Source organism: Eupeodes corollae, chromosome X (assembly GCF_945859685.1).
Source record: "Eupeodes corollae chromosome X, idEupCoro1.1, whole genome shotgun sequence".
Classification (NCBI taxonomy): Eukaryota; Metazoa; Arthropoda; class Insecta; order Diptera; family Syrphidae; genus Eupeodes; species Eupeodes corollae.
Genome location: NC_079150.1, coordinates 4,653,443 through 4,675,204, shown reverse-complemented (window position 1 = coordinate 4,675,204; position 21,762 = coordinate 4,653,443). Strand labels below are relative to the sequence as shown.

At 33.6% G+C, this 21,762-nt stretch overlaps 2 protein-coding genes across 4 annotated transcripts; one reads left to right on the top strand and one right to left on the bottom strand.

Annotated features, from left to right (window-relative positions):
• Nucleotides 1-432: 432 nt before the first annotated feature.
• Nucleotides 433-16,243, bottom strand: LOC129953389 (host cell factor). Of its 2 annotated transcripts, none has more exons than XM_056066545.1 (15): nucleotides 16,041-16,243; nucleotides 13,944-14,316; nucleotides 13,578-13,887; nucleotides 13,050-13,261; nucleotides 12,802-12,990; nucleotides 12,568-12,719; nucleotides 11,872-12,124; nucleotides 9,558-11,807; nucleotides 9,320-9,492; nucleotides 8,186-8,307; nucleotides 8,049-8,116; nucleotides 7,389-7,930; nucleotides 7,079-7,315; nucleotides 6,663-7,020; nucleotides 433-1,486 (listed from the first exon to the last, which is right to left on the bottom strand). In XM_056066545.1, the coding sequence occupies exons 2-15, from the start codon at nucleotides 14,242-14,244 to the stop codon at nucleotides 1,332-1,334; spliced, it is 5,322 nt and encodes a 1,773-aa protein (XP_055922520.1). In that variant the 5' UTR covers nucleotides 14,245-14,316; nucleotides 16,041-16,243; the 3' UTR covers nucleotides 433-1,331. The 2 variants fall into 2 exon arrangements, with proteins under 2 accessions (XP_055922520.1, XP_055922521.1); XM_056066546.1 differs by having other exon boundaries at nucleotides 12,574-12,719.
• Nucleotides 16,244-19,922: 3,679 nt separating this feature from the next.
• Nucleotides 19,923-21,648, top strand: LOC129953403 (uncharacterized). Of its 2 annotated transcripts, none has more exons than XM_056066595.1 (4): nucleotides 19,923-20,026; nucleotides 20,497-20,683; nucleotides 20,743-20,935; nucleotides 20,994-21,648. In XM_056066595.1, the coding sequence occupies exons 2-4, from the start codon at nucleotides 20,525-20,527 to the stop codon at nucleotides 21,032-21,034; spliced, it is 393 nt and encodes a 130-aa protein (XP_055922570.1). In that variant the 5' UTR covers nucleotides 19,923-20,026; nucleotides 20,497-20,524; the 3' UTR covers nucleotides 21,035-21,648. The 2 variants fall into 2 exon arrangements, with proteins under 2 accessions (XP_055922570.1, XP_055922569.1); XM_056066594.1 differs by lacking the exon at nucleotides 19,923-20,026 and adding an exon at nucleotides 20,057-20,455.
• The last annotated feature ends 114 nt before the right edge of the window (nucleotides 21,649-21,762 follow it).

The following is a 21,762-nucleotide window of genomic DNA, read 5'->3' as shown; positions in this document are numbered from 1 at the left end:
AAATTCAATGCAAATTAATATTTATTTGACAAATTGTAAAATGTCAAATTGATGCGTTGGTATACGTCAATATTTATTTACCAAGTCGGTTAGCTAGAAAGAACAAAATCTTCAGTTCAGAAATTTCTCCGATCGCTTACCAACACAAGGCTGAATACTTCATGAATGAAGTTTTTTGGCTGTGTATTCTCTCATAATTTTAATGTGCCGGATTAAATTCAATAGTATTTTTGCGGCTATTGATTTATGATATTAATTAGTTTTGCAATCGAAATAAATATTACGATAATCGTTAAATATAGTTGCGTTGCAAATAAGTTTTAAGACATATATATTCTTTTTAAAACGATACTCGTTTCAACTTTTACACTTAATTTTAAACATTTCCGATGGTCTAACTATACCCTTATATACGGAACAGATACAAAAATATACCTTATAACTTTTCGCTTATTTGATTTTATTTACTACTTTTTCATATACAATTTAATATGCAATACATCGTTATTGGCTTAATTAAAACTATATAAGAATATTTAAAATTGATTTTTGTAATGATTTAAAATTTAAGTTTTACATGATTCGTTATTTCTCCCATTTTCCTAACATTTTAAAAGAAATGCCTACAATGAAAAAAATTTACTTAATTTAAGAAAATATCTGTACTGGTTCGTATGTACGTATATTTTTTTCTTTTCTTATAATTTTAAGATTGAGAATACAAAACTTATAATTATTGCAAACTTAACACTTTTTGAGTTTTGTTTACGCGAATACCTCGTTTGAAAAAGAAAAACAAAACTTCCATTTGTTTCTTAACTTCACAAAACAGTTTCGTTGAACTTAAAATTAATTATTTAGATATTCAATGATCTCAGTGGAATTAGCAGAATTAGTAAAATTATAAAAATGAAATATAAATTCTAGTTTTAATTAACACTAAAAGAAAAAAAATTATTTTTGACTTTCAGGGTTGATAAATAAATACATATTATATATTGATTTGTTCACCAAAGAAATAATTGTTTATACTTAAAATACGTATTGGCTGCAAAAATACAGTTAAAAAGAAAACTTTTCGTTTTAATTGCATACAAAATGCGCACAAAATCACCAAAAAAAAATAACAAATTCCTTACAAAATAAAAACAACGTCCGTTCGATTTCAAATTAAAACAAATATAAACAACACATTTTATATCACTTAGAATTAATCTAAGTCCAGTAAAACTCTTTTGTAAAGTTAATAAGGAAAACCTCGTATCGCAACAAGACAGTTAAAAATAACTTATAGAAGTACTGAATTACGAGCAGCTGAACATTCTTATTAACTATTCGGTGCTTGGTGAATTTGGCATGACTTTAACGTTTGTTGTGGATCCCCGTGGACGTTTATTAGACACTGGAGATCCTGAAACTTTTTCTTGATTACGTTTCAAGGCTGGGGACATAGGTGAAGATGATGTTTGTTTGGAGGAAACGGGATCTGAAAAAAAAAAAATATATAAAAACAAATGTAGATTACTAATCATAAAAAACATAATAAATGTTTGTGTTCGTAACAAGTTTAATTTAAATACCATTAATTTTTGTCTTCGAATATCTTGCATAGCTGCTCGTGCTTTTGAAATAAATATAACCTATAATTAACGAATTTTCGACCAATTGTCATTTCAATATTTTCTCTTTATTTGAGTTTCACCTTCCGGCAAATAAACCTCCCGTATTTTTAGACGTTTATATTTAAAGCTATTTATAGATAAAATTATATTCCAGGTATAGTTAGGTAGAGGTCAACGTGCCGTTTTTAGTAATCATAATGGTGTGGCACGGTGAGCATCACGCATTTGTCGTATCCGTATTTTTAAGAAAATGGACAAAAAGTTAGGGTTAATGCGGATCGCTACTGTCACATGTTTACTAGGAACCACAAAGAAGTCTGGTTCCAACAAGATGGAGCCACAGTACACACTTCACGGCGTTCACTTTTAACATATGGGAGATAATTTTGGGCCCTGTACAATACATTGTTTCGCTGACGATAGTACTTTTAGCTTTTTATATTTGTTTTTAGTTTCACATCCCTCTTTTTTGGATGTGGAACTGCAACGACAAGATATGATAATCTCATTAAATAGCATTGTACAATAGGCAATAAAAAACCGTGTGGATTTTAGTGCTTCGAAAACCCAATGGTGTTCCCCTTGCCATTATCCAAAGATGGCATTTGCATCGAGGAGACTCAAAATTCTCGGTATGTTTATCACTAACCATAGGCTGTTGAACGATCGATCACATAGGCGATGTCGCAGCAAGATGTTTGGGTTGTCTGAGGAGCCACCTCTGATCTGGCTTTTATCTACAAGACTTACATATATGTCAGCTATATGATATTAACGGAAATTAAAACTTAAATGTGAAAATCCTAAGATTGACTAGATTCTCTAATTCAGAGTTATTAAACGTTAGCTAACAGAAACTGATCTTATATTTTATCAGATTATAAACCGGTCTATCTGAAACCGAGACAAATATAACAGGAATATTTAATAGATTTTGCCTCAGACATTTCAATAATTCTATTAACACTACTATTAGCGTACTGAATTTATATTATACTCATGGACCAAACCGAAAGCACTCGAAAATATACTCAAATAAACTTCTTTTCTAATTTAACATACAGCCAAATAACTTTGTGTATTTATTGCAAGCCGCAAAGAAAAACAAACAAAAGTGTTAAATAAAAAGCGGCAATGACAATGGTTTTGAATATAAGTTTCCTTTCTCATAAAAAAACTTCCATTTTTGAAAGCTCCTTGAAAATCGCAAACAAAAATATACATTATTATGGCTACGGCAACTCTGATCTGTCTAATTGCATATACGATCAGTGCAGTTTGGCTCAAATCGTGCTATGGGGGCCGAGAAAATGCAAAAGGAGCTTTGAGAAAGCTCACCCATAAGGCCTGTAAGCTATTGAAGATGATAACAGAGAAAAGAAATATAAAGATGTAGAAAGGTAGAATAATATGTTAACCAAAAACAATTAAAAACCAATTTAAAAATCCTCTGTTGAGCAAACACAACCCAACCCAACTGTTATTCATCGATTTCGTATGAAATATTAAATATGCAACCAAAGGCAACTTTTTTTACTTTAATGCCTTTAACTTAGACCCGACAATCCACGGAGAGGAGTGAAAATGTTTATTTATCTAGTTACTAAAAATGGAAGACGAAGGCAGAAATAATTTTCCAATTTCTGTACTTTACAGTAAGTCCGAAATTTGATTCAAGGGTAAACTGATGAGCATTCCTAGAAGAACGGGTATTAGGTTGAATGGTTTGAGGGGAGAAATGCACTGGCTGTTTCACTAGAGCATTGTTTATGAATATAGCGATAAAATAATTGAAGAAATGGACCATTACTACGACGGTGTTCAAGAGATATAAAAGTTTAAGTAAGACAAAAGTCACCTATCTTTTTTAGACCTCTCTTTTGAATTATGTCCAAGAGCAACAAGTGGGTTATTGGAGCATCTGCCCAGATATGGGAATTGTACTCGAGTTTTGGACGAATACAAAAATAATGCAGTTTGGTAGCTCTTTAATTTTTTGTTGAAGCTTTGGACCTCAGGAGACGGTTTGCTGCCGACGTTTGTCAAAGCAAGGTTCACAATTCTGTTGTCATACCATGTTACCGCAGAAATATCCAGGTTTTCAATTTCACAGTTGCATCAATTCGATAGGAACTTTATAACCCGGAACCACTTTCTTTGCCAGATAAGTTAACAGCGGTAAGAACGTGTACCAGTTGTCAGTTAGGTCTGTCGGGAATAGTTCTCGCCAGTTGAATAACAAAGTCACTGAATGACAAATCGGTTAACAACTGTATATGTCCTTGAGCTCCAGTATAAAGTTAAAAGTCGTAGCTGACCCAGAGCTACCATTGAGAACAACATTTGTATACCCCCATTTGTTTGTATTGGCTCATAGGTGATTTGCTTTTGGTTGGTATAATTTGTTTATCTACTCCCATATATTCTATAGTCTTCTCTAGGGACAGTAAGGAGTCTCTGCCTGTTTGGTCCAAGAATAGTCTTATTTTATGAAGGGGGTCATGTCCTGGTTGTCCATCAGGGTTTTTCAGCTCTCGCACTTCTGGGATGTAAAAGATCTTTATCAGTGCTGTTTTCGGGAACTTTTGTTGCCAGCAGTTTGTTTTTTATTAAACTTAAATATATAGTCTGCTTGGAAGTAAGTCACTTAGTGTAATTTTTTCCAAATTCGAGGAGAAGTCATTGTGCGTTGCTAGGAATGCCCATCAATTTACCCTCGAGCACAATTTCTGTTAAGTACAGAGGTTCTTTTCTACAAGAATGTGGAATGCTTTACCTGACTCAATATTTCCCACTCATTACAATTTGCAGAAATTTAAAACCAATTTGCATCAGTTTCCCCTTTCTTTTTATTTCATTCTTACAAAGACACGACCAATTCAAATGTCATAAGCATTATTAATCAACACATCAGCCAATCGAACAAAAAAACGCTTCTTTTGTAGGAAAGTTTCATATGTAAATCATCTACATAGGCATCTGTGTTTATATTTGTAATAGAATAATAGGTTTTATATACAACGCTACTACTTCTATTCCTTTAATGTTTATTGGAATACATTTTTATGGTATAATCATTTTACACCATAAGTTTTTTTAGATAATTGGGTAAGTTCAGTGCATACCTGTAAACGTATTTCAAATAGTAACGCAACACATTACAACCCAGCTCATCATAAAAACAACTATTTTTAATGAGCAGCTATACATTACAGTAAGGGTGTTGCTGTGAAGAGTTATCCCGTGTGTTGAGCTAAGTTGTCATTAGGTGGCGTGAGTCCTCTTGAAACATGATGAGTTGAGTTCAACTCAGTTTTACCAAATGTGTTACTTCTGTCTTCATTTATGAATAAATAAATTAGGTGGCGCAAGACAGAACCAAGGCCTAGTGACTTACAACTCTCAACCATTTCTGTGTGCGAGTACTATTATCAGGGATGCAGGGGATCTACAGTTTTAAGCCGAATCCGAACGGCTAATTTGAGAAAGAAATTTTTCATGACAAGAATTACTCTTGGAAAAAAAATTTTTAGTATGACAGTCCAACGCACTAACCATCATGCAATGTTTTCATTTACCTCACTTTTATTATTATTATTATCTTCGTAACAGTTCAAGGAATCAAAAAATGTAAATACGTTACAAAGATATTAAATGTTAATAATTATATTTAAACTATTTAATTTAAAATAAGGGTTTCCATTAATTTTTTGGTCACTGTTGATTACTTAACATGCTATTATCTTTGTAACAGTTCAAGGATTAAAAAAATGTGAATACGTTACAAAGATTTTAAATGTTAATAGTTATATTTAACTATTTAATATGAAAAAGGGGTTTCTATTAATTTTTTGGTCACTGTTGATTACTTAACATGCTATTATTTTTGTAACAGTTCAAGGAATCAAAAAATGTAAATACGTTACAAAGATTTTAAATGTTAATAATTGTATTTAAATTATTTAATATTAATTTTTTGGTCACTGTTGATTACTTAACATGCTATTATCTTTGTAACAGTTCAAGGAATCGAAAAATGTAAATACGTTACAAAGATATTAAATGTTAATAATTATATTTAAACTATTTAACATTAAAAAGGGGTTTCTATTAATTTTTTAGTCACTGTTGATTACTTAACATGCTATTATCTTTGTAACAGTTCAAGGAATCAACAAATGTAAATACGTTACAAAGATATTAAATGTTAATAAATATATTTACACTTTAAACGGAATATTGGCAACTCTCGTTTAGTGAGTGGATGTATTAAATTTTGCTTTAAAATTTTGAATTTAAAGTCGTTAAAGATTTGTGAACAAAATGAAGTCTGAGCCAATTGATTGTAATTTGAAAGTGCCAACCATTGTGATTAAAAAAATTTCAAAACTAAATCTTAGTGAATAAAATTGCAATAATATATTTAATTATTGAACACAAAGAATATGCAAATTTTAATTGAGTGCTTTCTTTCTTTCTGCTTGAGTCTTAACATACTTGTGAGTAGAACATCTTTACTACATTGATAACAATCAAATGCAGTATAATACACCTTAATCGAAGAAACAAAGGCATCTCTCGCGCTCAGTAGAACTGTAACGTTGAGTAAATTTTCAACACTCACCAAATGCTAAGACTGTAGAAGAAGCAAATAAACAATTTCTGCAAGTACGTAACGCCACACTTGAAGTCGCTATTACTATTAATAATGCTAAAAAAAATCGGAAATAACAGCATTCGTCGTATGTTTTTGAGCTTTCAAACAAATTTTAAAGCTCGCTGCAGGCTCCTTATTATCAAGGGAAGAGCCTTCCAAGGAGATACAGATGGAATATGTACATTATGTAATATGGATGAATCGGAAAATACCATGCACTTTATTTGGAACCTGTCCAGTATTCAAAACGTACAGAAGAAAATCTCCTTTTAATCTCATTGTTAACTTCTCAAAACTCTTAATGGTTACAGTTACTCAAACTTATATTACTTTTTAAAAGCGTCAATTAAATATAATCTTAAACAACAAAACTTAAAATTTACCTTGGAGCCACCTAACTTGCGTTGCTGGACCATAGCCCTTCTCATTTCGAGCAGCAATACGGAAGATAATAGCTGGTTTATTGGAGCAATCTACATGAGCTGTTGCTAATGAGTTATTAGCAACAGTACACTGGTTTGTTGCGCCTACATATACACGCACAAACACTAATTGTGGAGGAGGCATTTTGTCTTTGGGTGTGGATTTGACTGCTAAATACACGGAGTACTCTATTATTTCACCAGTATTTTGTGACGGTGGCGGTTCCCACGTAAGATGTGCTCCTTCTGGGGATTTTGAAATTTTAATTGCAGAAGGTGCACCTGGAAAGCCGGGTAAACATGTTTTAAAACTGGAAACCTAGAATAAGAAAAAATAACTTAGAAAAATAATAACAGTTTATTGGGTAAAATGTTACCTCTCCCCATTCTCCTCGGCCACAAGTGTTAATAGCTGCTAAGCGAAAACGATACCCTGTACCCGGCTCCAGGTTTATTCTAGGATATTCAGAAAGATCAGGCAGGTTATCCGAATCGTAATTATCAAACATTGTATCATTCCAATGACTATTATCAATATAGCTCGTTACAGTGTGAGATAGATTTTTAAAGATACCGACTGTGTGCCATTTAGAATTTGGATCGCTTCGAACAGGCTATTTATCAAGTAATTAATAATTTTACTATTTTTTTTTAATAAACAATAAAAAAAATATTATACAAACGTACCTCGATATTTTCGCTTGCCCCTTTCAGTGCAGAACTTTGAGTCTTGTTTTTTTGATTTCGACGGTTTCCCTGATTAGTTGTGGAACCTGTTGTCGATGATGTACCTAACCGAATGTTGGATTGTACTGTATTACTTGTGTTGGAGTTTGTAGTGGGTGTTATGATCGAAATTTGTTTGTCAGCTACTATAGACATGTCACTACTACTCATTGAATTTTGTGTAATATTTGATGTTGTCGACGCCAATTCAGTTCCTTTTTTACTTGAATGTGAAGAACTTCCAATAAAAGGCTGTTGTTGTTGTTGCTGCTGCTGTTGTTGTTGTTGTTGCTGATGTTGTTGTTCCTGTTGTACGTTTTGCTGTGATTCCACTTGTGCTTGGCATGCAAAATTAATTATATCCATAACTCCACTTTCTTGCTGTGTAGCTCCTCCAGTAGCAGTAGGGCTGCCAAATACTTGAAAAGTATCCCTTTGTCGAAGTGTATTCGCTTGCATAACAGCTTGTAAGACTGCTGCAGAAGCAAGAGCATCAAGGCGCCCTAAATAGGGTAAAAATGATTAAATTATGAATTTCTAAAATAATATGATAATAAAATGTGTTGTCATATAATAATAATAAACTAAATTGTATTTATTTGAATTTAAATATTTTTATACCATTGAGTGAAGTTTGTGGAGAATCACCATCCGAATTAACTACATCTTTGTTCTGAAGATCTACATGCCTATTGGAAAGAGATGATACATTTTAAATTAAAGTTAAAATTAATTAAACATTAAAATAATTCACTCACATGGATTCTTCGGGGCATTGATTGACCGGACTTTTTTGTAACATTTCACCGCTTTTTATCGTCGTCAAAATATTTGCAGCTTCAGTTTCAGATGCTGTTGGTGTTGCCGCAAATATTGAGCTCTAAAATAAACAAATACATTTATTTTAAGAACAGAAATATTAGAACAAAACATCAGTTTCCCATAGACGGATTTTTAATTTGAGGGGAAATTTCCCTAAACAAAATAAGTTGGAACTTTGCGCTTAACGGTATAGCGATTGGAATGTTTATAAAACTTCGACTTCGTTATTTTTTTTTTGTTATTATATTAAATAAGCAAGTATTGTTCTTTTATTTTATATTACACCCAGAGATCTATCCTGCATTTTTACCAAACATTTTGACACGCACACAAAAAAGTTTCAATTCCTGAAATTCTTACTGTGATAATCGCTGCTTCGATTCCCCGTTTCAAAATAAATATTTCACGCTCATCTGCTCTAAAATACTTTCGTTTTGTTTTGTATTCCCTAATGTAGTAGGTATTTTTTTTGAATGCGAGATAAATGAAATAATTGCCTGCGGCTCGTATTTCATTGAGAGGCGAATAATGTATGAACCAAGGAATTTGTGAAGTGATAGGAGTATTAAACTGTACACAAGAATGTTTGAAATGGTTGAGTTATAAGCCACTAGGCCTTGGTTCTTTACCGACCTCTGCGCAATTTTTATAAATGCGCTCGTAATTTTATATTTCTATAATGTTTTGTATTGCAAGAATACTACAGGCAAACAAATGTTTATATAATAACGCACATCAAGACAATTGTAATTTTCTCCATGAAAAAATTCCTTCCATAACTTTTATTTCATTCACAATCTATAAACAAAACAATTCTTGTATACCTACATTAATTTTCTGTCACTTTGTATTGCTAATTTTGTTTGTTTTGCTTGTCTGGCTTGTGCGTGACTTGATAAGCAACTTGTTTTTTCTCTCAACTTTATTTATGTGCAATAATAAGAGTAGAGAAAAAGGAAAAAACAACGAGGCTTAACTTCATGACAAAGAAAATCATTTAGAAGTCTTTTGTAAAGTCTATTTTTTAGTATTATTATAGTTGATAGGAAAAAATAAGTCGCTTAACTCACATTTTCCGCAGCCTTATTGGGTGAGGAGATAGTTTGCAAACAATTATCGTCGATGGAGTTGAATATATCAGCAGCAATGGCTTCGTTATTTTGATTGTTGATTTCTTTCGCCGGACTTTGCAATTCTAAACTAGAAGTATTCGAACGCTCTGTTGTATCAGGAGTTGGTTCGTCTAATAAATGTATACAAAATAGTTTACAAAATGTTAGTTAATTAAAACATAGGGGATAAACTCACCACCACCGCCACCACTAACACAACCACCACCAATAACTGAAGACTGTACTAGATTTTCTTGGTTTCCTATATCCGCATCTGCATCAGTTGTACTTGTTGGCTGCTGAAAGTCCATTGCATCGGTAACAGCTTCTCCTGAATCAGATATCGATGAACTAGAAACAGGTTGGTTGTTTTCGTCGGAGCATATTTGTCGGTTAAGTTGTATTTCAGTTTGTTGCTCGCCACTCGTGCTCTCCGCTTCAGCATCGTTTTGGCTAACCGTTCCTGCAACAGCACAATCTCCATTCCCACCTATTCCACCAAACAATCCAAGTTTAAAATACTTTGGTTTAATGCCACTACTGCTCGTGTGCTTATGTTTGAAACTTATTGAATGTTTCACTTTGTGCAGGATGTTCCGTTCAAGAACATTGCTTCCTGCACATTCCGATTCAGATGTTATATCTTCATTAAGGTCACCAGCAAGGTTATCAAAAGCTCCATCTAGTTGTTCAATAATATCATCGATGGGGTCACCTTCAATAAAAGCATTATCGCTTGTATAGACTGTATTGGGTATGTTTGTTGTTTCATTGTTTTCATGCGTAATAACTTTTTGCTGCGATACAATAGTTTGTTGTTGAATGTTCTGAATTGCCGACTTGTGGATTCCGATTGCACCTGCAGCACCTGCATTTGGTCCGAATACAAAATTCTTCTTGTTCGGCATCATAACGAGTTTACCTTGAGCTCCCGTTGTAAGAGTTACAGTGCCAGCACCAGAAACAGCATTTGCGGATGATACAATTGTAACTGTTTTGGGTACACCCGCTGAGTTATTTGACATTTGCACAGTAACTGCTTTTCCACCCAGTGTTATTGTCTTTTGGGGAAACTGCTGTACAATTTGCCCCCCTTGTGTTTGTTTAGCTTGATTCATATTTGTTGGAAGAGTAAGTGTAATTGGACGACCAGTTGCACTTGTTACACCGCGCAACATTTTCATACCACCAGATTGGCTTCCAGGGCCCGTGTTTGTAGTTCCTGTGCCTGCTACAGCCCCTGTACCACTCGATGTTATCGAATTAGACTGTGAACCAACAATGGAAACTATATTACCACCTGCTGATGTGACTACTCCTGTGTTTACTGTACGAATTGCCGAACCAGTTGTTACAATTATTATCTGTTGATTGGGTCTAAGTTGTTGACCCTGTTTGTTTGTTATTACAAATGCTGGTTTTCCAGTTACATTACCGCCTACTTTACCAATTGGCACTATTGGATTTTTCATAACGATTTTGCCCCCCGGCGATACCAGTTTAACTAGGTTACCTGTTACAACTGTGGGCTTTGCAAGTGTCGTTGTCTGCGATGTTTGAACAGTTTGTACTTGGTTTTGACCAGCCGTGCCACCAGGTATGTTCTTCAATACGTTTACTTTGGGTAACGTCTGCACTGCTACACCCGTGCTTGTTTTGATTAATTGAAACTGTACATTCTGGCCAAGTGATAATGGTTTTTGTATAAAGTACTGCTTGCCACCTATCGTAGTCGCTGTCGCAATGGAAGTTGGTGCACCTACAGTCTGACCTGTTGATGTTTTCAAAATAGTGGTTGATGAGCCCTGAGTTGTTGCAATTCGAACTGCTTGACCACCTGATAGTATACGTACAGGTGGATTACCGGAAACAACACGTAAACCAGTTCCACCAGATGAATTGGTATTTGCTGTCCTAGAGAGAACAGTAGCTGGTCGAAACTTTTGCAACACAGTCCCGCCCTGTACGGTGCCTGTGATTGGTGCTGAGACGATTGTTTGAATTGAATTTGTTGGCGTGTTTGGTGGTGTTATAATTTTTGCTGTAGACGAGACTGCTGGAGAGGCCACAACTATCGACGTCGTCATAGATACACCAGCTGAGACCGTACATTGGGGGGAAATAGTCACAACTGGACTTAATTGCTGTTGTTGTTGCTGCTGTTGTTGTTGCTGTTGTTGTTGCTGTTGTTGTTGTTGCTGTTGTTGTTGCTGAATTGGTTGAGGTTGTGATATGATTTGTGTTTGGGGTTGTGTTACATTCGTAACTTGCTGTCGTATGCTTACTGTTTGAGTTTGCGGCAATGGCATTTGTTGAACTTGTGCTTGATTTTGTATCTGTGGCTGCTGCGTTTGTTGCGGCTGCTGCGAAGTGGCTAATATTGGATTTATTTGTTGTTGGAAATGCTGACTATTTCCTTGTCGTATGAGGTGCACTTGCTTAATACCTGAAAATTGATTAAAAAATGCTATCACATATGAATTCACTTATTGTTTTTGCTGATTTCCTACCATTTCCATTTGAAGTAGTGTTGCAACTACTAGGCTGTTGAATAGTTTGTGTCATAATTGTTACTGCTGGAGTTGTTGATTTACTAGGCGGTGCTATCGGCTCGATTTTTTGAGTTTGTAATTCATAGGCACTGGCAAATGTAGTAGCCGTCCAACATAGTTCTAATGAATGTGTAGAGGCACGAACCAAGGCAACTTTTACAGCATAAAGTGGCTTGCAAACTTCTAAATACCACAAGTCTTTACAACAAACCTGAAAATCAAATTTTTTATTATTATATTTGATTCTTTGAGAAAAACAGAAATTAGGAAAATGAAAATACGAGGCGTGATTAATTATTAAAGAAAATTTGTGTACAAACTTCTGTGTTAATTTTTCGTTTGTTTATTTTTTTAAATGACAAGTATACAAATCCGTTGGTCGTAAAGTAAAGAAATCACCGTGTCGAGTAATTTAAAAAAATAACTACAACATAACAGCTTTAATATGAAGTTAGTTTTTCTACTTATACATACATAAATGTTCGTCGTCGTTATAACTGAATAACTTTAGGTCTAATTTCAGAATCATCTATTTTTCAGTAATAAATTCAACAACAATTACTACATGTTTCTATGAGTACGCGCCTCGACATTTGTTTATATTCAACAATGATTAGCTTTACTAGACAAACAGAAGTATAAACTCGAGCTCACCCTGACCTGGTTGTTCCAAGCTTTACGATACCCGTCTCTACCCGACCAAACATATAGACGACTTTGAATACCCACAGCACAATGTCCTGCCCTTGCACGGGGGACATGTTCCTCAACTGTATCTAACGTTATATCTTCCCAGTTCATAGAATCTATATTTTTATGATAACAAAAAATTAAACAAATCAAAATTTCTGTTACACTAGAGGATCTTTTTAATGTTTATTGGCAAACCTAAGTCAAGCACTGCCAAAGTATTTGTGCATTTCCATTCACGTTCGGTTGCAGATTTTGAGTCATTAACTACCAGAGGTACCCAGCCACCGAACACATACATTTTATTGCCCACCATTGTAGCACTGTGCAGAGATCTAGGTAAAGGAGCTCTTCCTTTTGTTATAGGCTTAGTCCATGTCATCGATTCTAAAATAAGTTTATATTAAGCATATAAAAAATATGCTATAATTTTAAGTCAGCCAAACCTATATCGAGCAGCCACAAGTCTCCCAGTCGACATCCACTCATTCCACCATAAACCAATAGGTTCAATTGTCGAGTAGTTTTACATGTATAAGCTACACCTGTATGAGATTCTCGTGGTGGAGGACTTTCACCATACGTTTTTGGAATCAACCATTTACCATTTGACGAATAGTTTCCTTTCGTTTCCAAAATATATAAATCATTCAGGTATCTGTTTTAATAGTAAGAAGGCAAGATTAAGCAAATGCAAAAAAATAATATTTTTTTGTAAAAAAATGGTACCCATTGTTTGCAAATTTTTTTTTTATCTGACAACACCTAAGCCAATGTGCATGTCCTAGTAAAAATGAATGCGCCTTTAAAATCGTAGTTTTCATATAAATTTGTAGAGAATTCTGCACTTTGCACGTTTTAATTTATAGTACTCATGTTTTTGTCAATACATTTTTGATGTAGGGATGTCTGATAAAAAAAAGATTTTGCTAAAAAATGGTACATACAAATGTATTAGTGAAAATGCAACATACTTTGGAATGTTGTTTTTGGGATCATCACTTTCATTAGCTAGACCGCCAAATAGATATATTCGATCGCCTACCATGGTAAAACTATGGCCCAATCGCGGACAGGGTGGAAGCCCATTATCTGGCATTTCAGGTGCCATTTTACGCCATTCCCATTTTGTAGCTTGAAGTTCATAGAGCTCGTTTGAGTATTTTCCATACTCAATCATTCCCCCAAATACAAACATTCGTGTGCCTTCGACAACAAACCCATATGCTGCACAGCCGGGTGGAACTTCACCCTTCATAACTGGCACAAACCATTGATTGCTTACTGTAGGAAACACATCAATTAAAATTATTATGAAGTAAAACAAAATATTTCCTTACTCGTATTATATACATGTAGTTCATCAACGATACCCTCATTGCCGCCACCGAATACAACCATAAGTTCTTTTATACTTATTGCTCTGTGACCATGACGTGGTCTCGGTTGTGGTCCTGTAGGATTAACAACACGTTTCCACCGAAATGATGATGCATTAAGTGGGATCATTTCATCGTTGTCTTCTGTTTGTTGCTGTTGCTGATAGTTTTCAAGTTCGTCTATCATATTGTCATTTCGATCATCAGCAGATTCACAAAAATTAACCAAATTGTAGTCAACTGCGGTGTCTAGGTCTGCCATTTTAATAAGCAAGCAGTATTACTACAAGCTCTGTGTTTGATTATACCTTGCTACTTGGTTTTTATTATTTTCCTGGAAAATATTAATTCAATTTTATACATTTTTGACAAAATCAATCTTAACGCTAAATATAATAATCCAAATGAATTAATTAATCTACACATTTTGTCTGAATAGATTTATCAAACTATTTCGACTTTCGAGGGAAGCATTTGTTTTTATTTTGATCAATGAGGAATTCAAGGATCAGAACAGCATTGGAATTCCTTCCGTTCAATGCGATATTTTTCTTCATAAACTCGACAAGATCCGAAAATCGATGTCGATTTGTTTGCTTGTTTTTATCGTGCCTTGAATGAATTTTAAAATTTTATATTTTATTGTGGATTGTCGATAAGAACATTAAAACAAAAATAACTCAGAGTTTATTATAACTACAATTAAGAAAGAACCCACGAAATCCAACAGTGAATAATAATAAACACTCTCTCGCCTGTGAATCCGCCAAAAAAAAGTCAAACATTATGATGACATTTCAAATTCGCCTTCGAATTCGTTAATTGGTCATATTCAAAACGAAGAAGGCGAAAGCTATACAAATGCCAAACTCGCTAACAAAATGGTTCGCCGCGAATCCCATTATCAGGCCCCAGATACTTTTGAAAAAACAGATACAATTTTATGTTCATTTCGGTATTTCTATTTTGATTAAAAATATGGTACGGTTCTAATGATATGACAAAATTCAAAAACTGCATAATCTAGTTTATTACAGGTAGGCCTCTGACAAAATTGCGTTGTCCCTCTTAAATTTGTATTAAATAAGCATCGTAGTCGAGTTCTAAATAATGAACAAGTGTGACTGCGGCGTCTTTTTACATGCTACACAAATTATTTTTATTTCTTCCAATAACATTTGTAGATCTAACTATTTCATAATTTTTTTTTTTACTCCTGAGGCTTTTGAAAAATCAAACTGATTTATTACTTTCAAAAACAAGCTTTAATTTGTTTTGAGGAAATGATCCTAATACTTGACTGGAATTATCGATCTGCATAGATAGTATCAAACCAGGATTTGATATCAAGTTATAAATGGAGGTGAATAGTGGTGAGGCCATTGGCAAATATGGGATCAAACTGTTTTTGGAAAACAAAACAAAACTGCAATCAATTCTTAACTTTTTCAATAGACTACAGGATATGAAAAATATTGCGGTGATCGTCGAACATTCAATCAAAGAAAGTTCAATAGCTTCAAAAAGGCCAACACATTATCCTTATTTTTACTAATTCTACATTTGTTGGAGTTTGGTTTGTTCTTGTTATTCTCAGTCATATCAGGCCATCTCGTTTCAACGATTGGCAAAAGAAGCTTGTTTGACTTCGTATATTATTGGACAGACGCTCATTTATTAGAGGAAACCAAATGCTGTAGTTAATTACATTTGTAGTGGATAGAGCAGGAAAAGCGCAATGCAATTTGGCAACAAATTTCCATACAATTTGTTATTTTTTTTTTGTTGCAAAAAAATCTTTCTTGTTACACGCTAAGGTTATTTTATCCCTCTCGCCAAAAGCACAATCTTCACACACTTTTTCTCTTCTATCATAGATATCATGTAAACCCAATTCCACCCACACAAACACGTCAAAAGAAGAAATTTCAACGGGAAGAACCGAGACGCCCGATAGGCCGATAATGAAACAGAAAATGCTGGCACTTCTAATTACCTTTTGTGGAGCGCTTTTCAATAAATATATTTAAATAAAAAAAATTATTAACATTAACATACCACTTTCAAATTAAAATATTACTCGAGTTGCAGAAAGAAACTAGTTTCGTTCAAATATTCGCAAATGATAACTACAAGCACACATCATAAGAGTGTTTTGTCGTTTCGTTTCTATTTTATTTTTTCTTGTATTTTTAATGAAATTTAATGGCGTCCACCCGTCTTCAATTCGACGGTGCCCGATGGTACTTTTATGTGTGACTTTTTCAAAGCGTTGGATGATATGAAAAAAAAAATGGCTTCGCCCTTGATGTGTTGAATTTGGACATTTCTGAATTGATCAACCAACTGCAGCCAACTTCGTTTTAATTAAGGTTCAAACAAAGTGTCACGGTTACTGACTTAAAGCAATAAACGCATTCCAAAAAGTGAACCGAACATGGTTATTTCATTTTGTTCTAACTACATTTCTCGAACGTATGGAAACATCAAAAAGAAAAGTATTGGACTGTCATGTAGACGCGTGACTGACGGTCTCAATGCAATACACGCGGTTCAACAAAAATGTTGACATTTATGCTACAGTTAGTTTTTTTTGCTACAGAATACTTATAAGAAAATACTGGAAAAATTGTACTAAATTTGCTTGCTAATATGCCAGTTAAAATTAATTTGTTGAAGAGAATCAAATTGCACTTATTGACAAATTAACAGCAATATCTATACACAACATGTTAAAGCCATTGTAAGTGCGAAATCGTTATCTATAATAAATGTTCACATTTAAGTATGGAGAGCTACTTAAAGGCTACTTAACTTAAGCCCGATACACGGCGTTAAAAGGTCAGTTAAAGCCATTTTAAAATTTGTTTTGACATATCAATGAAGTCTTTTTTGAAGTTAAAAATTGTGAAATTATTTTCTTTATATAGTTAAGAAATGAAAAGTGACTTAAATTTTATTTATCAATGATTCAAATATGGGCAATACCTTAGGCAATACAACAAGGGAACCACCAACAATTTATAAAACCTGATACAACCCCATTAATTTGGAAGACATTTCGTTTTGGACTGTAGTACAGACTTTCAAAAGAAAATATGATAAAAGTGATAAGCATTGTGCGTTCCGATTTTGAGGGTTCACCTAGAGGTGGTCACATCTTTGCTGATCACCAAGCTTGGCTTCCAAAAATCCTGGGGCTGAAATGAACATAAACGTATGTGTTTTTTACTACACGACTTAAAATTGTAACCATTATATCCATTTCTGTATAGAAACATTCAATATATCAGAAATCGGGTGACATAATTAAAATGTAGTAGAATCTTGATTTAAAGATTCCTTAACGTTACATGACACATTTGACACATGATCATTTAGGTCAGTACTTGTGGGAAAACGATTATTGATTAGAATTTAAGTTTCGTCATATAAAGGCCTCTGAAAAATATTTCAGGAAAATATAATAAACACGCCTGTAAATGTTCAAATTGTGTATTGATAACATTATTCTAGTTTTTGAAATATCAAATTAATCATAAACAACTGTACTAGAAACTACTTTTTCTATTGAAAGGTCAATAGAAAAATATAATTCCATTAAGATTAAAACTTTATATTTCAGTTTAATTACATTATTTTTATATTTTTGTATCAATGAGATTATATGAAAATAAATATGTACTTACTTTCCAAAAACTGTGTGTCTCTTTTATTTTAAGTCAAGTTCACACTACCTTACCACTTCGAACACAAAATAGCAATGTACCTGCCATAAGGAAAATCATTTTTTAGGTTACTGAAATTGATCCAGATAGAAATTAAGATCACACATTTTTTTGTATTACGATTTTAAAGATGACGCACTTGGATTGTTTTCGATACTTAAACGAATATCTTCTCCGGAACATTTTTGGAATGGATATTTGATTATGTTTCCCCTTGATTCGAAATGAAAATTATATATGCGCTGATCGATCAGAAATCGCACACATTTTTGTTTGAAAAAAAAATCTAATTGAGTAATTATTTTTCGCCAAAAATATATTTTTCTATCTAGAAAAATCATTTTCCTGAACAGCTGATACTTTTACGTTGAAAAGTGAAACAAATCGTTCCACAGATTTGTGTTCCAATTTAATACAAATGCAATGAAATATTTCTGTCAGCAAAAATTTATTGGTGAATTTCAATTTTTATTGGTGAATTTTGAAAATTCAGAGGCCTTTATTTTTTCAATGACAGACCTTTTTAAAGATTGCTGTAAACTACCTGCCGAACATTTCCAAGTCAAGTCATGACTTTTTAGAATTCGGTAACTTGTTTGTACCGCATCGCATCCTCACCACTTTTTGTAGGTTTGCCAAAAAGGTATTTCAAAAGCGATTGCGAGTTTAGCTCGAATGAAATGTCACTTCCTATATGTCACTTTTTATATAAGACCTATAGTACTTTAATCGCGACATTTAGTGGCTACGGCGACATTAGTTATTGCAATCGTGTTTACTTCTATTTCTGTATAAAACACCACCTAGAGGCTACGGAGAACATAATAGAACAGATAATAAATTTATTATCTGTGATAAAAGCTCCATGATAATACTATAGATTCGACAGAAAAGAAGCATATATTGAAAACACGCTTTAAGCAAAGCGTAATAGATTCAAAAATACATTTTTATGTTCAATCCTTTTAATTTGTTATTTATTTAATATTTTTTGTTTGCTCGGAGTTATTTTTCAATTAAAAAAATAACCGATGCTATCCTATGATAGCTACATCATTCTCAACAAAGAAAACCACAAGAATTCAGAACATCATACATCTCTTTGAACGCGCCCTGAACAATTTTTTGACAGATGAGTCAAAGAAGTAAACAAATTCATAGGAAAAAAAATGTTATTACCAGATATAAATCCTTCGTGCGTATCACCTTCCAAAACCCATTTGTTTACATGTTGCATTTGTAATCAGGACGAAACAAATTGACGTGTTTTCAGTTTCACTCATCCATAGAATTTACTACTCAACTTTTAGGGGAAATTTCATAAATTAGAGGAGAAATTACAAGCATACTTAAATGAGTTTATGAGTCTGATTTCCGGTTTAGCTTGTAGGCAAATCAAGATGGCTACTGAGCATTTTTATCTTTATTAGTGTGTTTGGTAACAATAAATCTTTTATTTGTTTATATTTTACTTTAGGTACATGTATAACATTTCGAGATGATTCTCAATCAAGAAAATATATATATTTTACGAAAACTATCTATTTATATACCTGCCAGTCAGCGTATTCGCAATGAAACGCATTTCTTTATTATTCTCATCATTTTATTTATGGCTGAATCACAAACACGCTTCAGCTTCGGCTTCACCTGACGTTTGCGAGTTCAACTATAGGAATTCAATGCATGCTATCAGAATGGAGCTTCGACCTCACGTTTTGTTTGACAATCGTAAGGAAAAGAACGTAATGTAACGTAATATGACTCCAAACGGAAGCTCTAGTTCATGGCTGAATCACAAACACGCTTCAGCTTTGGCTTCGTCTGCGTTACGATAGGCCTGCTTTGAGGTTGCTTTGAATGACATTTCTATTATTTCATCCCTCCAAAGAGCAAATATTTTGTTTGTTGACATTTTTTTACAGCTGTTGAGCTGCCAGAAAAAGCAAATGTTCAGATAATTGAACTAGAGCTTCCGTTTGGAGTCACATTACGTTACATCGCATTCTTTTCCTTACGATTGTCAAACTAAACGTGAGGTCTAAGCTCCATTGTAGCATGCATTGAATTCCTATGGTTGAACTTGTAAACGTCAGACGAAGCCGAAGCTGAAGCGTGTATGTGTTTCAGCCATCAATTATCTGAGCATTTGCTTTGTCTGACAGCTCAACAGCTGTAAAAAAATTTCAACAAACAAAATATTTGCTCTTTGGGTTTGGAGGGATGAAGTAATAGCAATGTCATTCAAAGCAACCTCGAAGCAGGCCCACGGCCCACGCTGAGGAACTGAAGCGTGTTTGTGATTAAGCCATTAAGGTAAGGCTTAAAACTTTTGAAGAATTAAAACAAATAATTCATTACAAAAAAATAAGAAATAAGAACATCTTATAAATTATCATTCCTATTCTCTTTTGCTACATGAGTTTGTGTATTTTTTTTTTTAATTTTTCCGGGAGAGCCAAACCCATGCATGATCCAAAAACTTACAGATATATCTTGTTTTGTTCATTCCAAATCTGATGCAGGGGTGAAATCGGCTAAGCTGTAGCTGATAGTTGACTATTATTTTTTTGACTATCAAATTTGATCGTTTATACTTTTGTTTTGAAATTATATTTTTTTCTCAAAGCTTGGTATCACTTCAAAAAAAAATATACTTCAAACTTGAATTTTGTGTCAAATTGTTATTTATTTAATAATAAACAACGAAGAATTTGAATATCAAAAAAATAGTCGGACAAAAATGTAAATAAACTCTAAAAACAAGAATTGTAATGCATACACAGGGCGCAAGCAAGTAAGGCACAAATAAAAATGTTGACGTCTTTCATGGAGCAGAATACAGACGTGGCCAAATCCTTCTCTCCAAAGGGAAATAATTACAAGGAATCCCACAAAATGCTGTGGGAAAAACTTTCAAAGACATTAAATGCAAACGGACCACCAACTAAATCCACACGAGAGTGGAAAAGGGTAAGTAATTGTAATTTAGTCACCAAAAAAATATTTATAATTCGTATAAATTTACAAAGATTTGGACAACGCGAAAGTATTCCGTAAAAAAAAAACTTTTACAGAACCAAAAATCCTTAAAAGAAACCGGAGGAGGCCCGTTTATGGAGTTACCGTTAGACACAAATGAAGAAACTATTGTAAAAGTTTGTGGAATTAAGGCAGCAATAGCGGGGATAAGTGGTGTTTCAAGCTGTGGTGGTGAAGACGAAAGTAATTTAGTTTTAGTTTAAATAAAATAGTCTTTTACATTTCTTCTGAACATTTTTAGATGAAGAAATAAAAATTCTATTATCAGATAAAATCGGATAAAATAATAGCCCAACAACCAACTCGTAATTCTACAACTCCAACTACAACTAATTCAATAGAGACTCCAAGCATGAATAAACATGAAAGGTCAGCACTGAAGAGTATAAACGAGCCTCAAATCGAGCAGTCTGTCCTTCTTGCGCGAAAACAGGTGGAGCTACAGGAGAAGTTCCTGACTGTGCAAACAGACATACAAGCTGTACTTGACTCCATGAAGAAGTCAATTGATGGTGTCAATGAAACCTTGAAAGCCCTTTGCACGGTCATTGCAAATAATGGCAGTGATCGCTGTCCCTAATGTCTGAAGAGTTGCGGTTTGAAAAAAAGCTTTATTTTTGGCTACTGCCAAAAGTGATATGAACATATATGTATGTAAGGTATAACTCTGTGACCCGTTTTCCACCCTCTCGGAAGAAGATATTGGGATATTTTCTGGGTATGGTTTTCTACTGTCCACGCAAATATTGTGCATGGCCATTAGTGGAGTTTTTGAATATATATATGCATTACTTATATTATATGTTATATTTGGCTTTATTGAATTAAAAAACAAAAAAGATTATTAAAAGTTCTCAAAACAGAAAAGTTTCTTATTTTATAAATTTGCAATGGTCAATAATATGACAGTTCCTAATTGACTAGCTTTGTGGTGGAATTTTGCATTAGTTAGAGTTTTGACTATGAAGTCACTAATTTTATGAATGCGCTCGATGTGTTGTTTTTAGCCA